This window comes from Meles meles, unplaced genomic scaffold (assembly GCF_922984935.1).
Source record: "Meles meles unplaced genomic scaffold, mMelMel3.1 paternal haplotype, whole genome shotgun sequence".
NCBI lineage: Eukaryota > Metazoa > Chordata > Mammalia > Carnivora > Mustelidae > Meles > Meles meles.
In genome coordinates, this window is record NW_025721274.1 from 21,148 (window position 1) to 38,518 (window position 17,371).

General features: G+C 39.5%; 1 protein-coding gene across 2 annotated transcripts in view; it reads right to left on the minus strand.

The window, feature by feature from the left end:
- Window positions 1–4,710: 4,710 nt before the first annotated feature.
- LOC123936277 (cytochrome P450 3A12-like) overlaps window positions 4,711–17,371 on the minus strand; it is a 50,991-nt gene continuing 38,330 nt past the window's right edge. For both annotated transcript variants that reach the window (XM_045996923.1, XM_045996922.1), the window contains 7 exons: window positions 17,211–17,359; window positions 13,991–14,118; window positions 12,837–12,903; window positions 9,408–9,568; window positions 8,608–8,834; window positions 6,388–6,550; window positions 4,711–5,126 (listed from right to left, as the gene is read on the minus strand). In XM_045996923.1, the coding sequence (XP_045852879.1) occupies window positions 5,031–5,126; window positions 6,388–6,550; window positions 8,608–8,834; window positions 9,408–9,568; window positions 12,837–12,903; window positions 13,991–14,118; window positions 17,211–17,359 (991 nt within the window). In that variant the 3' untranslated portion in view covers window positions 4,711–5,030. The remainder of the gene's footprint in view (window positions 5,127–6,387; window positions 6,551–8,607; window positions 8,835–9,407; window positions 9,569–12,836; window positions 12,904–13,990; window positions 14,119–17,210; window positions 17,360–17,371) is intronic.

The window sequence follows — 17,371 nt, forward strand, 5'->3', positions numbered from 1 at the left end:
ATGGAGAACCCAAGTAGCCGGTGGGGGTGATATATGAGTGTTAAGGGGTGGAATAAGGGTTAGTTACATAAAGGGCGATTGATCAAATAAGTAAATCTATTACCACTAAATGGTTTCAGGAGTTTCTCACTTTTGGAGAAGGGAATCACTGATTTGGAAAGGGAGAAAATCAAATGAAGCCTGTGTATTCAGAGACTGGAAGTGAGTGTGTCAATGTAATGTCGTGATTTCCTATGGATAGATGATAGATTGGTAGAGAGATAGAAATATGTGTGTCTGTCTCTGTGTGTGCAAGAACACATATCCCCTACCTCTCTCCATGGACAGTTCTTAGAAACAGTCATGCGGTGAGGGCACAGAGCATACCTACTGCCCAGATCTTGGCTCACAAATGTCAGTTTCCACTGAAGGGAACTATGTATATTCAGAGAAATGACTGGTTCCAGGCTGGGAGAGCACATGATGAGCCAGGAGCATCTTGTGCTCCACAATGATGGGGAAACGTCCACAGGACACAGAACTAACATGCGGGGTCTCCTCTACCCCTCAGGCATGATTTGGGCATCATGATAACTAACGATAGGGAGAGATTATAGCCCATTGAATAAAACTGGACACTTGAGTACACACAGGTAGAGAGAAATGTAGGAACAGATTATAATCGATGAGGACGCTCACACAGTTTCAAAGGACTACAGCTCAGACACCCTGAGTTCCTGAAGAAAGAGCAGCTCACAGAGCAGAGACCCGGAAGACCAGTGAGTATCATCAGGAGCAGGAGGAAGGGATGGAGCATCACCAGAAAGGATGCGATGAGAGGAACCCAGCGTCCCCTCTGGGATATTCTTGCCAAGGAGGCAAACCTGAAAAGAAATCCCCCAAATTGTGAGACAGACCTGAATAAAGGAATATCTACCCCTAATTTGTAACTGGTATGTAATCTTCTACAATGTCATGGTCCTGAAAGCAATAAAGAAGAAAACACAAGCCAGTGTTGGAGTCATTGGCCCCCAACCCCACCTTACAGCAAACAACTGTGTTTCAACCTATCCCAGGAAGGGGAACCTTTCAAGAGTCTGTCTGAAATTTCCTGATGTGCACTAGTGAGTCATCTGCAGGATAGAAACCCTGCAAGTCCATTCCCCAGAATGAAGGTGTCCTGTCCTGAAGCAACGCTTCCTTTTCCCTCTGTGCTCTTCCTGCCCCACTCTAGTCCCTAGAAAACCCTGCATTTGTACACCTCCTGGGAGCATCTGTCGAGTTGGCAGGTGGGAGGGTGCCAGTGCATGAATTGCTTAATAAAGCCGATTAGATGTTCAACTTGCTTGCTGGATTTTTTTTTCCCACAAAAACCAGAGACAAATTAAGGCAGTGTTCCAGACTGAACAAAAGAGACTAAAGAAGGGTGACATGTAACCTCAGTGTGTGAGCAGGGTGCTTCTGCTATGAAGGAAGGACATTGTGGGGCTCTTAGGGAAATTGAAGGATCTGACTGTTATTTGCAAAATTTGTCAGCGTCCACTTCCTAACTTTGATAGATTACAGGGGATAATGAAATACTGGGTCAGCATTTACTCTGAGATGTGTCAGGAACATAGTTCTTGGAAGAGACTCTTCTGGAAGGCTGTGATTGTTTTTAGGAGAAGAGGGTCACAAAAGCAGCTTGAGACTACACAGCTCTCTCTGCCCTCTGTTTTTGTCTGACTTGTATTATTTAATACACACAGTGATTGAGAGATGGGGAACTCTGAGGCTGGAGCTCCTGGGGTTTGAATCCCAGCTCAGTCCAGAGCTGAGTCTAGACCAATCAGTGGCCTTGGGTAAATGAAAAAAGGTACTCCTTTTGCATAGCTGGGCCCACAAGGGTTGGGCCACATTTCAGCACCTGTGTGCCACTTAGCTGAATGCCACTCTACACAAGTTAGCTTGGGCTTTGTCATTATCTCAGGTCAGGTCCCTAAAAGAGCCTGAGGTGGGGGAGCAAATGGTCTACTATGGCAGTGTTCTTAGGAGAAAGGATTGAGGGGAGCTGGGTAGGGCAGGACATGGAGAGCTCTGAAGTCAAAATTGTATTACAGAGTCGATATCACTGTGAGGCAGTCACTGGCATTTTGTACCCCATAAGTGTGTCATAGACTGCCCTCCTGCCCTCAGGAGGCACGAACTCCTAGGTGAAGTGGATTCAGTTTGGCCAAGGGTGATTCTTCAGAGAGAGGGTAGCTGTGAGCTCATAAGAGTGAATACTGCCAGATGGCTAGTGATGATGAACATTTTTTCATGTGTCTGATAACCATTTGTATGTCTTCATTGGAGAAGTGTCTGTTCATGTCTTCTGCCCATTTTTTGACATGATTATCTGTTTTGTGTGTGTTGAGTTTGAGAAGTTCTTTATAGATCCTTTTGTCTGCACTGTCATTTGCAAATATCTTCTCCCATTCTGTGGGTTGCCTCTTTGTTTTGTTGACTGTTTCCTTTGCTGTGCAGAAGCTTTTGATCTTGATGAAGTCCCAAAAGTTCATTTTCCCTTTTGTTTCCTTTGCCTTTGGAGACATATCTTGGAAGAAGTTGCTGTGGCTGATATCGAAGAGGTTACTGCCTATGTTCTCCCCTAGGATTCTGATGGATTCCAGTCTCACGTTGAGGTCTTTTATCCATTTCAAGTTTATCTTTGTGTATGGTGTAAGAGAGTGGTCGAGTTTCATTCTTCTACATATAGCTGTCCAATTTTCCCAGCACCATGTATTGAAGAGACTGTCTTTTTTCCACTGTATATATTTTTTCCTGCTTTGTCGAAGACTAGCCATCAGGGAGATTCAAATTAAAACCACATTGAGAGGTTAAGAGTCATTTATGGTTTGTCTCCCTCCCAATCCCATCTTGTTTCATTTATTCTTCTCCTATCCCCCTACCCCCCCATGTTGCTTCTCCATGTCCTCGTATCAGGGAGATCATATGATAGTTGTCTTTCTCCGATTGACTTATTTCACTAAGCATGATACGCTCTAGTTCCATCCATGTCATCGCAAATGGCATGATTTCATTTCTTTTGATGGCTGCATAGTATTCCATTGTGTATATATACCACATCTTCTTTATCCATTTGACCTGTACCCCTGGGGATAAAAATACATTATATGTTTATTAAAAAAAAAATTTGGAAGGGGAGGCGAACCATAAGAGACTATGGACTCTGAAAAACAACCTGAGGGTTTTGAAGGGTCAGGGGTGGGAGGTTGGGGGAACAGGTGGTGGGTGATGGGGAGGGCACGTTTTGCATGGAGCACTGGGTGTTGTGCAAAAAGAATGAATACTGTTACGCTGAAAAAATTAATAAAAGGGGGAAAAAAAAAAAAAAAAAAAAAAAAAAAAAAAATAAAAGAGCACTAAACATAATTAAAATTTCTTTTTGGAGGTAAAAAAAAAAAAAAAAAAAAAAAAAAAAAAAAAAAAAAAAAAAAACAAAACCAAAAACTTGTGCTCTAAAACCTGAAGAATTAAGACATCCAGATGGCCCACAGACACATGAAAAAGTGCTCCACATCACTCGGCATCAGGGAAATACAAATCAAAACCACAATGAGATACTACCTCACACCAGTCAGAATGGCTAAAATTAACAAGTCAGGAAATGACGGATGCTGGCCAGGATGCGGAGAAAGGGGAACCCTCCCACACTGTTGGTGGGAATGCAAGCTGGTGCAGCCATTCTGGAAAACAGCATGGAGGTTCCTCCAAAAGTTGAAAATAGAGCTACTCTAACACCCAGCAATTGCACTATTGGGTATTTACCGTAAAGATACAAATTTAGTGATCTGAAGGGGCGTGTGCACCCGAATGTTCATAGCAGCAATGTCCACTTAATAATAGCCCAACAATGGAAAGAGTCGAGATGTCCATCAACAGATGAATGGATAAAGAAGATGTGGTATATATATACAATGGAATACTATGCAGCCATCAAAAGAAATGAAATCTTGCCATTTGCGACGACGTGGATGGAACCAGAGGGTATTATGCTGAATGAAATAAGTCAATCAGAGAAAGACAATTATCATATGATCTCCCTGATATGAGGAATTTGAGAGGCAAAGTGAAGGGTTTGGAGGGTAGAGTAGGAAAAAAAATGAAACAAGATGCGATTGGGAGGGAGACAAACCATAAGAGACTCTTAATCTCACAAAACAAACTGAGGGTTGCTGGTGGGTATAGAGAGGGTGTTTGGGTTATGGGCATTGGGGAGGTTATGTTCTGTGGTGAGTGCTGTGAAGTGTGTAAGCCTGATGATACACAGACCTGTACCCCTGGGACAAATAATACATTATATACTAATTTTAAAAAGGCTTTTTAAAATAAAATAACAAAAAAAAATAAAACCTGTAGAATTAAACTATGAACAAACTTGCTGAGCCATGGGCAAAGTCTCAAAGTCACAGTGGATTAAATCTCACCTACCCCTAATATATCACTTTGGAAATCTGAACAAGCCCCATCTACCCAGTGACTGTGATGGTCAAAAATACTTAGTCACTGGCTCTCACGCATTCATTCCTCAGATTCTCCATTAGCGTGCACAAAGGCATCGGTCAGCATTTTTGTAAAGAGATGTTGATTGACGGGTTCAGTATAATATTTAATGTGGAATATTCAAAATAAGATGTGATATAAATGTCACTACCACATTCACCAGAATAATTCTCGTTTCCATCAAAGTAGGTTGACAAAATTGTTGAGGAAGTTTTATTCTCGATCAGGGGAACAGATGGTACTAACTGCGGGTAGTCTGTATGAACCAGACAGGCTGAGTCTACATCTCTGGCATTTATTGGTCATCTCCTTTACTCTCTGCAATAGAGAATGCTCCACACAGACACCAAAAAAGCTAAGCGAATGTATGGAAGCCCTAGTCATCCGTCACGGGCAGTACATGCAGGCCATCTTCATTTCTGGGTTTTACTCATAAAGGAAATTGAGGTCTCTGGTGATCTGGGATACAACTTCTTGGAGAACAAAGGGGAAGTCCATAGGGAAAGTCAGGCTCCACTCACACTCCCATCTCTTGGCTCAACCTTGAGAACAATGGGTTTTTCTGGTCGAATTAACCCTTGAGCACTTAATTTCAGGGGGATCTGCAACAGTTAAACAAGGATTGAGAACCAGGAATGAAGCCCGGGCAATGACAGTTGCAAAGCCGGCAAGACACATGAAGGACAATAATGTATTACAAAAACAGAAATATGCTGTTTAGCATCATCTATCTGATTCTTTAAAATCACCCCGTAAGCTCTCAAGACTGGAGCATGGATGCATTCATCCATCAGTCATTCATCAGAATATCTACTGAATATTTACTGTGTACCAGGCTGGGGACAAACTCATGTTGGCTTATGTTCTGTTTTGATTTATATTTTAAGGGCATAAGGAATAGCATGGAGGACATTAAGAGAAGGGAAAATGAAGGTGGGGGGCGCAGGGAATCGGAGGGCGAGATGAACCATGAGAGAGTATGGACTCCGAGAAACAAACTGAGGGTTTTAGAGGGGTGGGGGTAGGGGGATGGGTTAGTCTGGTGATGGGTATTAAGGAGGGCACGTATTGCATGGAGTACTGGGTGTTGTAGGCAAACAATGAACTGTGGAACACGACATCAAAAACTAATGAAGTACTGTATGGTAACTAATATAACATAATAAAAAATAAATAAATAGGGGTGCCTGGGTGGCTCAATCATTAGGTGTCTGCCTTCGGCTCAGGTCATGATCTCAGGGTCCTGGGATAGAGCCCTGTGTCGGGCTCCCGGCTCAGTGGGGAGTCTGCTTCTGTCTTTCACTCTTCACCCCCTGCTTGTGTTCTCTCTCTCTTTATCTCAAATAAATAAATAAAATCTTAAAAAAAAGAATTTCTGAGATGACTTGGGCATCAGGATTTGGAACAAACCCACTGATTCCAGTGTATAACCAGGGTTTGAGAACCATAGTCTTGAGAGTGCCTGTAAGCTGTGGTGGAGAAGAGAGTAATTCAAAGTTATGTTGCAGTAATCACTGCATGTCATGATTGTATACGTGTTCCCTTCCTTTCTTTGGACTTGAAAAAAATTTAATACTTTGATGAAGTTCATAGATCCATGCATAATGATGTCACATGAACTGCATTGACCAGATGACCCTTATGGCTGGGTGGTCATAAACCACAGACATGACAATCAGGAGCTGAAGGACCCTTAGAAGTTCACAAGTTCTCTACATAGATTCTTCGGGCAATAGGACAAATTATTAAGGATAAATGAGCCCTCTCTCTCACAGACACGGACACACACACACACATACACACACATCTTTTAGGTTAAAAACACAATAAGATACTAGTTAAGCAGAAAGTAATCTCTCTGACCTGTGTTTCTTTACAAGGTTTGAAGGAGAAGTTCTGCAGGACTCTGACAAGGGCAAGTTTCATGTTCATGATCGCAAACCTCATCCCAAGGCAGTTTCGGGGTCCAGTTCCAAAAGGCAGGTATGTATAAGGACTTATGCTGTCCTTGTTCTTCTTGCTGAACCTGGTTCCACAATACAAGTTGGAAACAAGTTAGGAAACAAAAACCACAAGAGCTACATATTGGGAGTTCTCAACCAGGGGTACATAAGAAGCTCTGACGGGCTGGTTACTACAATCCGGCTATGCTTATTGTGCTGTGACAATTATAAGCTACAGGTTGTTGGATACCCCCTTCCCCTATAGGAGCATTCAGTCTTGTTGAGGAGATGAGACAAATGCTGTTGAAACAAGCTTTGTCTTAAACACTGGGGTTATATTCAGCGTAGGGAGTAGTTCATACTCTGAAAGGTGAGCAGGATATGAGTCTGATTGAAGGTAAGGTAGGATCCTGCATCCACTGACTTACACTGGTTACATGCCCATGGACAAAGGAAGCAGGAGAGATGCTTCCCGTGATTTACGTTGTTAATTTTCCCTTTACTTCCCTGCCTTCTCCACTGGAACTCCCCAACCACTTGCACAGAACAGCATGTTAGATGATTTACCTGAGCACATAATGCTACTCCTCTATATCCATCCTCATGGTTATGTATAACCAGGACGATCACTGAATTCTTCTCTATCTGTTCCGTGAGGTTATAAATTCCTTGAAGGTTAGACTTACATTTTATTCAAGACTCATTCCTCAATATTTATATTAAGGAAAAATGTGGATTTGGGGAAAGTAATAATGGCATTCTCAGTAGGTATTTTTAAAAACCGTATATTGTGAAGAACATACTGGAATGTTTATAGATGATGAACCTTAAAATTAAGTGCGAATCAGACAAGGAATTGCAATGGTGTGTGGATGGGGCAGCTGACATGGGTTCGTGGTTGTTGGGCAGGTGATGGGCACATACAGATGCATCAGAAGTATTTCTTAGCATATGATTGTGCACGTGTTAAAAATTCCCCATAATAGGCATTTTTAACATGTGGATCTTGCATTGCCTGGCAGGGTCCCTAACACATACATAAGCACTTCCTTTCATAACTGAATGAATCATGACGAAGTACTGTCAAGAAGTGGTCTCTGGTTTCTGTTCAAGAAGGTATAGGACCAGGGACTGCTGAGCTTGTGAGAACCACCAGGGCTTCTGGTCCAGAAAACAGATGACTCGGTCAATTCTGACTTCTTTCAGCAAGTACCATGCACAGATGTGATTTTAGCACTAAGGACACCATACAACAGGACAAGAGCTCTGTCGTCAGGGAGCTTAGATTCAGGGGCTAAAAGTCTAGATCCCTAAAAGCTTCACTCCAAATTTTGTCATCAATAAAATAAACCAACTTTTGCAGAATTCAAACTGTGCCTAAAGCCAGACTCTGCTCTGAATTCCCAGAAGAGAAAGCTCAAGATGCCTTCAAGGAGGATGTTTCAGACAGCTAGAGAGCAGACTTTTCAAATGACTTTGCTTTGGACAAGGCCCAGATACCAACAAAGGTGGGAGCTGGCTCAGGACTGCAGCCACCCACAGCAAAGGACCCGTGTGCCCTTATGTCCTCTTGAGGCTGTTCCTCCTGTGGATGAGAACTCTCAGGTCCACAGCCTTTGCTCTCCCACTATGGCTAGCAGAAGAGTGGCCAAGGTTCACAAACATGGAATGGGGGATGTAAGGGTGAATTCAAAGAGCTAAAGGGGATCAAAAAACTTAAAGGAAAAGAAAAGACCTATTTCTTTCAATAAGATGGTGGCTAAGTAAATTATGAAATATGCATATAATCACAAACACAAATATAGTATGTTGTTATAGTTTAATGTAACATTAAGTAAGTCATTCAAAAAATGTAATGCCATTATAATTTTTAGTAGTCAATATGTGCATAGAAAAATGCCCACAAGGGCATACATATTATTATTAATAATCTTGATATATTGGGACTGAGGATGACTTTAATATTCTTTTTTAGGGTCTACAGTTTATAAAATTTTGACAATAATGATCATTTTTCAATAAGAAAATTACTTCTAAAAATAAAAAGATGTACAAGCAAATAATTATACAACCACACAGTTGTCTTCTATACTAAGAAAATATCACAATATCCTTCAATATGAGGGTGGGTTCCCTGTACCTTTCAGGACGGAACTCCTCAGGCTCTGGCCAGAGATCCTGGTTTCGGTGAAGAGAAAAGGTTGGCACTATCACCAACATCCCTTTGGGAATGAAGACACCACTGATTTCCACATCTTTCTTACAGGTCCTCTCAAGTCTCCCAGCAATTGGGTATAATCTAAGACTTTCACTCAACACCATGTTCAGATACTCCATCTGTACAAGGGCATCGTAAGTGGGCAGTGTCTGGTAGGAAAGAAACAGATTTTCACAAATTAAGATCTGGGTCCATTTCAGCTCAGTCAGTGCACTACTACTGAAGTGTTAGGAAAGAAAACTTAAAAATCATTTGTTTTGGTAACAGCCATTTAAGGGCATTTTAGTCTATCATGTCCTTTGACTTGCTCAATGGCCCACTGACTTATATGCAGTAGTAACAATTAGAAGAGACTGCTAGGACAATCCTCTAAACAGGGCCTGACATCCTTTCCACTACCAAGTAGTGGTATTTCTTCCTCATATGAACAAAAGTGACTAATAAACTATGACACTTAATCTTAAGTGAAATACGTTGAAGTCACTGTTTCCTTTCAAAACAGGGGCCTCACATCTCTGGAACATCTTTACCCTTTATACCCAAGCAACTGTGTGGAGCAGAGACTCACTCCTATCCTCTATGATACCCATTTTGGACATGCACATGTGGGTTAGAAGTAACCTTTTGCTATGAAAACCCACTAGATTTGAGGGCTAATCTTACTGGTTACTGAGACATAACTGAGCCTATCTTGACTCCCTCTTCCAGTAGGACCCCCTTACCTTATTGGGGAAAGTCTCATCAATCTCCTTCTGTAGTTTCTGTTGAACATCGGGATGAGTGGCCAATTCATACATAAGGAGGGAAAGAGAAGTACTAGTGGTCTCGTAGCCACCAAAAATAAAGATAATAGACTGGGCCACAAGCTCCAGATCAGAAAGAGCTAAAAGGAAGGGAAAGACATTTTAGCTAAAACAGGTGAATATGAAACATCATAGATTAGATGATGACAAATGCATTTGAAACCCCCAAATCCCTGGTGGAATATGTAAAAGCAATTCAGAATCAAACTGGGAGTGGTTTCACTCTAATGTCTATCTTGTAGAGACAGAAAGAGGCAAAGTTTGTCTTGATCTGGTTATTCCAAAAGTTCATAATATTCTTTGACATCTGTTACTGGTTATGCCACCCTCCCCACAAACACTGGTGAGTAAATTTCAGGAGATGGTATTTCTGTCTAACATACACAGAGTTATCGGTATTGTCTTTTAGAAAATTGTAAAAGTACTTCTGTCCTAAGTAACATGGGAATAACATCTTCCACCAGGAAAAATATAATTTCTTCCAGCTAAAATACAGCTTAATTTTTATTTTTTTTTATTTGTTTATTTACAGCATAACAGTGTTCATTGTTTTGGCATCACACCCAGTGCTCCATGCAGTACGTGCCCTCCCTATTATGCCTCCATAAGAAAGGATGAATACCCAACTTTTGTAGCAACTTGGACGGGACTGGAAGAAATTATGCTGAGCGAAATAAGTCAAGCAGCTTAATTTTTTGAGAGTATGCAATGCTAAGGCTAATTATCAGGAAAATTGAATGATCTTTCATCTAAACATTATTTGCAGGAGTTTAAGTGGACAATATTGGGTTGCAGATAAACTCTTGCTATCCTAGTGTGGTCCATGGACTAGCAGCATCTGCAGAACCTGGGATCTTATTAGAAATGCAGAATCTCAAACCTTACCCTAGAACTATGGAATAAAAATCTGAGCTTCCTGAGATGTGATTTGTGTGTCCAACCTAGCTTGAGAAGCATGGATTATACCTTTGAGAGGTTTCAGGTAAAAGAAGCCCTGGGGCACATTCTTCACATGGATAATCTCAAATATGTATAGAAACCATGACACAGACAAAATGCTAGAAGACTGGTGAATGATGTTAGTCTATTCAACTGCATAAGATAGCAAAAAAAAATAATGATAAATAGGAGGACATGGGTCAGCATGAATTCTAGACAAACAGAATCTAGTGAGTGGAATTAGCAATGCCTATTCAATCATGGCCTGAAGGTTACCTTCCTTAGTAAATGGCCCCACTCTGAGTATAAGCTGGCCTCCCTTTTGACTTTCTTGTGGTAGAAGCAAAGCATGGTCATGCTCTAATCTATTTGATCAGAACTGGATTAGATAATATGTAAGGCACTGAAATTAACATGATACTTGTCACAGACATGAAATTCTCAACTAAAAATAATAAAAATGAGTGTAAGAAAAGTCTACAGAATTCTGATTTCCCAGTCATACTTTCTGTGATGCTGCTGTGGATAAATTCATCTATGACAGTCTTTCCCCAACTGCCATGAACCCCATGCTAATCACATTTTGTAGCTCCTGCTGTCTGATATGGTAGCCACTTACCAGACATGTCTATTTCTATTTAAATATTAACTAATTACATTTAAACCAATATACAATTTAGTTACCCAGTGACACTAGCCACATGTCAAGTGTTCAATTAACCACATGTGTGTAGTGGTTCTGTACTGAACTGGGCATATATAGAATATTTTCTGTATCACAGAAAATAGTAGAACTAGATAGATAGATGACAGATAGATAAAAGTAGATGTATACATATGTATGCATATATTTTACTGGTGTGATGGAGTAAACCCATCCTTATTCTCTAGAATCAATTGTTAAATATTCAAGAATTTTGGGAGATGGTTGTCAAATCATATTTAGCCTGAAATTAACCATGATGGGAATATTTCTGTCATAGAAGCAAACTATAAATCAAGGCTCTTTTTTTCTTTCAGACTCAGAGACCATAACCACATCACTGGTGATGGATAGATATAGAAATATTTATGTTTATCGGTGCTGTGTAAATATATTTGATATTCTTAATTTGGCCCACTGAGAGGAAATAGAAGCAAAGAAACTTTATAGCAGTGAGGACTCCTAGCTCCCAGATTTTGGTTTCTACATACCATTTCTCACTGAAAGGAAACAAAGCTTCTGGAGAACTGGCTGATTCCAGGGCTCATCAAGGGAAAGAGAAGAGAAACCAGGGATGTCTTACACTAGAATGGAAGCAAATTCTTGGGAAATAATATGGGAAAGTAAATAGAATGCTCTGTACTGTAATGGTGGATAGACCATTATACCTTTGCCAAAATTCACAAAATATACAACACCAAGGGTGAACTGTAATGTAAACTATGGATTTTGAGTGGTAATAATGTGTCATTGTAGGGACATTAATTGTAATAAATGTATGACATGGTGAGGATTTTGACAGTGGGGGATACTATGTGTAGGTGGGGCAGGGGGAAGGGATATCTCTATGTCTTTCACTAACTTTTGCAGTGAACCTAAAATGGCTATAAAAAATGAAGTCTAAAAAAAAGTCTATTGAAAACATTAAAAAAGAGGAAGAAAAAAATAACAGGGAGCCCACTTGAAAGGGCGTCCAGAAGACAAATCTGAGACAATTGCAGATCTAAGTAAAGAATGATGTAAGAGACTAAGCTAGTAATATATGAAATCGTACTAACATTAATTAATTAATTGCAGAGAGAGAATGAAAAGCTCCCTCACAATGGACAATCACTTATCAAAGTGGGAGAATTGATGGGATTAGAAGGTCACCATTTTGGAGCCATCATAGTAATAATTGTTTCAAATTCCATCCATGGACAATAAAAGCAGTAGGTGAAAGTTTGAAGAGAAACAGCATTTACACAGTTGAAAAGGCATCTTGCACCAGTTCTTAATTACAAAATGAAAAGTAAAACTTTACAGTACATTAAGCCAGTGAATACAATTTTAACCAAATGTTCCAGGTCACCAAACACTGGGGTCATGTGTCTTCTGAGGTGATGAAGCCTTGATGTGAATTTCCAGTTTCAAATTCACTGGTCTGACTTAGGCCAGATGATTGACATGGAAAATAAGCTCCCCAGAGGTTCTGATGCAGGTGATCCATGAACCACTGACTTCCTTGTCTATGGTTGCCCTTAAGGCTTTGAACAAACTTATTGCTTCTGGATGATTCTGGAAGGTGCTTCTACTACCACTTGTACCTGAACTTGTGTCTTTCTTCAATTTGCAGAAATTCCATCTGCTAAAAAATTTCCTCCACATCTCAGAACCCTGCATCAGAAACTCTCCATCACTGGCTCTCTGAAGCTCTCATTACTTACCTTTGTGGGTATTCATTTCTTTGGAATTCTGGGCGTTAATCATCAGTTGGAGTAAATCCACTCGGTGCTACAAGCAGAAAGAATAATTTTAACAAAAAAAATTTAAAAAATCACTCGTGGAAGTCAGAAATAAATTAGGGATGCAGGACTTAGCTTTTTTCCTGAGAATATGGTCCCTTCAAGTCCAGAAGTCTGACTTGTCAGTGGCAAAAACATCCAGCTACAAATCTTGCAGCAGGATGTTTTCCTGACAGGAATCCAGCTATTGTGTTCCACTGCTTTTTGGTTCTTTCTCCCTTGATCCTGAGTTTCTCTGGATTTTGAACACAACTTTCTGACCAAAGTGTTGCATACTCCCTCTCCTGTCATGCTTGCCAACTCAGGGGAAAGTCCCTGATTTGATCCTTTTTTTCTCCAGCCTTAATTCTTAACGAATGGCCACATAGGCCAAATCCCTGATCTCTGCAGGATCCAAGGGCAGCTTCTGTGTCAATATCTTCCAATGCCCCCACCCTCCCAGAATTCTGCACAATTTTCAGTGACATTCTGGGGTACCCAGCCCTGTCTCCCTGGGAGACACACATCCTTGTGCTGGTTGCCAGGCCTCAGGAAGGTGAAGCTGGCTCAACTTGCAACCTCAGTGCCCAGAGAAGACTCCTGCCCACTCCAGACTATGACAGCCTCAAATTTAACACAGATTATCTTCCAGCAGATGCCTCTTGGACCTTCCCCCTGGAGAATGTGTGAAACAAGAGGCTTAGAATTAAAGGGATTCTTTGCCAGTATAACATCTGGGGACGTTATACTACCAGAAAAATGATTTTTACACAGTAATTTTTACCCTTTGATAATTTATTGAAGAGAGATCTCATGCAGGGACACACTAGGTTCCACCTTTATTATTAAATCTTAAACATTGAATCTTATATCCTTTTTCTTATATCCTTTCCTGAATTCCACCTTCTTCATTTTCTTATATCCTTTCCTGAATTCTACCTTCTTCATTCTCTCTAAAATGTTAGAAGTCTCCTGCTCCAAACCCTACAGTTCACTACTATATACTGTCAAAACATACATAGAAGTGTACATATGAGATATATACAACTAAATAAAAGATCAAAAGTAAACACACACATATTTACCACCATATTTACCTTTTGCTTATCTTTTAGGCGACTCTCCTTTATTCTTCTTATAGATTTTGTGAAAAAATCAGTAACTTTTTTGGGAAATAGCCAGATATTTAATATTTCATAAACTGGGGTAAGGAATGGAAAGAGTACTGTAAGGAAAAAGAACAATGGAAATCACAGTGAAAATGCAAAATTTACCCAGAGCAATTATAATTTGGACTATAACCAGAAAAGTAAAAAAACACCAGGAGTCACTGAAACTGGGAGTCATTCCCTCTATTAACTTTACTTGAAATTTCAAGCCATTGGGTGAGCCAGGGCAAGTCTCAAGTAGGCACCACCACTAGAGCAGTGAGATCAGTGTCCCCATCCACATCTTTGGGTAACCAAAGCAACAGGATTATATTCCTAGATCTCTTAGCCTTTTAAATTTGGACTAGAGTCTCTTTGGATATACCAGACCATAAGATGTTACTTCAATTATCATGCTGTTTAAGAAGGTGTTGTCAGGATGCAAATAATACATAGCATGCCCTTCAACCACAATGGAATAAAATTAGAAATTGAGAATACAAACATTGGATTTTGCAAATATGTAGAAAAACATTACAGTCCTATATAGACAGTGGTCAAAGAAGAAATCAAAAGCGCACTTAGGAATTACTTAGAGATTACAAAAACGAAGAAACCATGCACAAAAGCTCATAGGATAAGAAAAAGCAGTGACTAGGAAGAAATTTATCATTATATATGTCTACATTTTAAAACATTTATTTATTTATTTATTATGTTATGTTAGTCACCATATAGTACTTCATCAGTTTTTCATGTAGTGTTCCATGGTTCATTGTCCAGCAATTTTGCACAAATTCTTCCAACAAACAGAATAGATATGAATACTTCCAAACTCATTCTATGAAATTATTATTATCCTTGATACTAAAACCAGACAAAGAAATAACAGAAAAAGAAAACTACAGACCAATGTATCTTATGACATGTCATCTTATGACATCACAAATCCTCAACAAAATACTAGCAAAATAAACCTAGGACAACATATCAAAGAAGGATATACCATAACTAAGAGGCGATTAACTCAGTTATTTAGGGTTATATAATAAAATATAACAACGACAACAATCAGAACCACCACAACACATGGTCGTCATCTCAATAGATGCAGCAAAAGTATTTGACAGAACTCCAATACCATGTAGTAACAAAAAATATTCAACAAACTAGGAACAGAAAAGAATATCCTCAACCTGATGATTGTCCTCTGCAAAAAACTCATAGCTAATATCACACTTAACAGATGCAGACTGGACACTTTCCACTAAGAATAAGCAAAACTAGGATTTTTCTATCGCCATTCCTATTCAGCATTGTACTACAAGTTCTAACCAGGAAAGGTAGGCAAAATCAAACAAACAAAAAAACCAAAAGCTTTTCATAGAGGAAATAAAGAAGCAAAAGCATCTTTATTATCATATAATATCATGTTGTACATAAAAAATCTGAAGGAATGCATTAAAAGTCACTGGAAGTAATAAATCAGTTTACCAAGGTTTCAGGATACAAGATTAACATACAAAATCAATTATATTTCTATATTCTGCAATAGAAAAATCCAAAAGCAAAACTAGGAGTATAATTCCATTTACAATAACCTCAAGAAGAACAGAATATTTAAGAATAGCTTTAACAAAAGAAGCATAAAACTTATACTCTAAAAACCACAAAGACAAAACCAGAGAGGGAGACAAATCAGAAGAGACTTTTAACATAGGAAACAAACTGAGGGTTGCTGGAGGGGAGGTGGGTGTGAGGATGGAGTAACTGGATGATAGGGATTAAGGAGGGCAATGTAGTGAGTACTGGGTGTTACACAAAACTGATGAATCACTAAATTCTAACTCTGGAACTAATAATACACTATATGTTAATTAAATTGAATTAAAGTTAAAATTTTTTACAAAAGATTTTATTATTACTTGACAGAGAGGGGAGAGAGAGAAAGTGAGCACACAAGCAGGGGGAGTGGGAGAAGAAGAAGCAGGCTCCCACGCTGAGCAGAGAGCCCAATTTGGGGCTCCATCCTAGGACCCTGTGATCATGACTCGAGCTGAAGGCAGGCACCCAACCGACTGAGCCACAAGACACTCCTTTAAAAAGGTTTTTAAAGAAATAAAGAAGATCTATGTAAATGGAAAAACATTCAGTGATCATGGATTAGAACTTAACATTGTCAAGATGGCAGTATTTGTCAAATTGATCTACAGATTAATGTATTTCTATGTATGTAGAAATTGACATACTGAATTTTAAATTTATATGGAATTGTAAGGGACCCAGAATAGTCAAAACAATCTTGGGGGGGGGGGCGGATAAAATTGTAAACTTCAGACTTCCAGTTTCGAAACTAAACACAAAGCTATAGTAATCAAGACAATGTGGTACAAGCATAACATAAGCATAGATATATAGATCAATGGAATTGAACTTAGGGTCCAAAATGATACCTATGTGTTCCTGGTCAACTGATTTTGCTCAGGTCTCTAAGACCATTCAATGAAGAAAAAATAGTCTTTTTAATCAATGGTGCTGGGACAAGAGGACAGTCTCAAGGGGAAAAAAAAATGAAGTTGGACTCTTACCTAATACAACATATAAAAATAAATTCATAATGGATCAAAGACCCAAATCTAAGAGTAAAACTTTATGTCCCTTAGGAGAAAACCAAGGGATAAATTTTGATGATCTAGATTTCTCACTGAAATCTAAGATCTGACACCAAAAGCACAGAAATAAAAGGAAAAATACATGCATTGTGCATCATCAACATTTAAAATTTTTTTGATGAACACTGAGACCATAAAAATTGAATTCTACATTTTAAGGGGGGGGGACTTATATGTTAGTTACATGGAGGTATATCTCAGTACAATCACTGTAGAAAAGTAGAATTTTTGGGACACCTGGGTGGCTCAGTCTGGTTAAGCACTTGCCTTCAGCTCAGGTCATGATCTCAGGGTCCTGGGATCAAGTCCAGCATTGGGCTTCTGCTCTGCCTGCTAGTCCCCCTGCTTGTGCTCTCTCTCTGAAAAATAAATGAAATCTTTACAAAAAGTAAATTTGGAAAATAAGAAAAGAAAAGTGGAAGGGAGGAAGTGAGAGAGAAAGGAAGCAAGGGAAGAAAAAGGAAGGAAGAGAAAAGAAGAAACACTAGTGTACATACCTATGGAGAGTAAAAATGGATCAGGGAAATCAAATTTTAAGATCTTCTTGGCATTTTCCACAAAGGGATCTTGTGGGTTGTTGAGAGAATCAATGTTCACTCCAAATGATGTGCTGGTAATCACGTCCATGCTGTAGGCCCCAAAGATGCTGTGGGAGAAA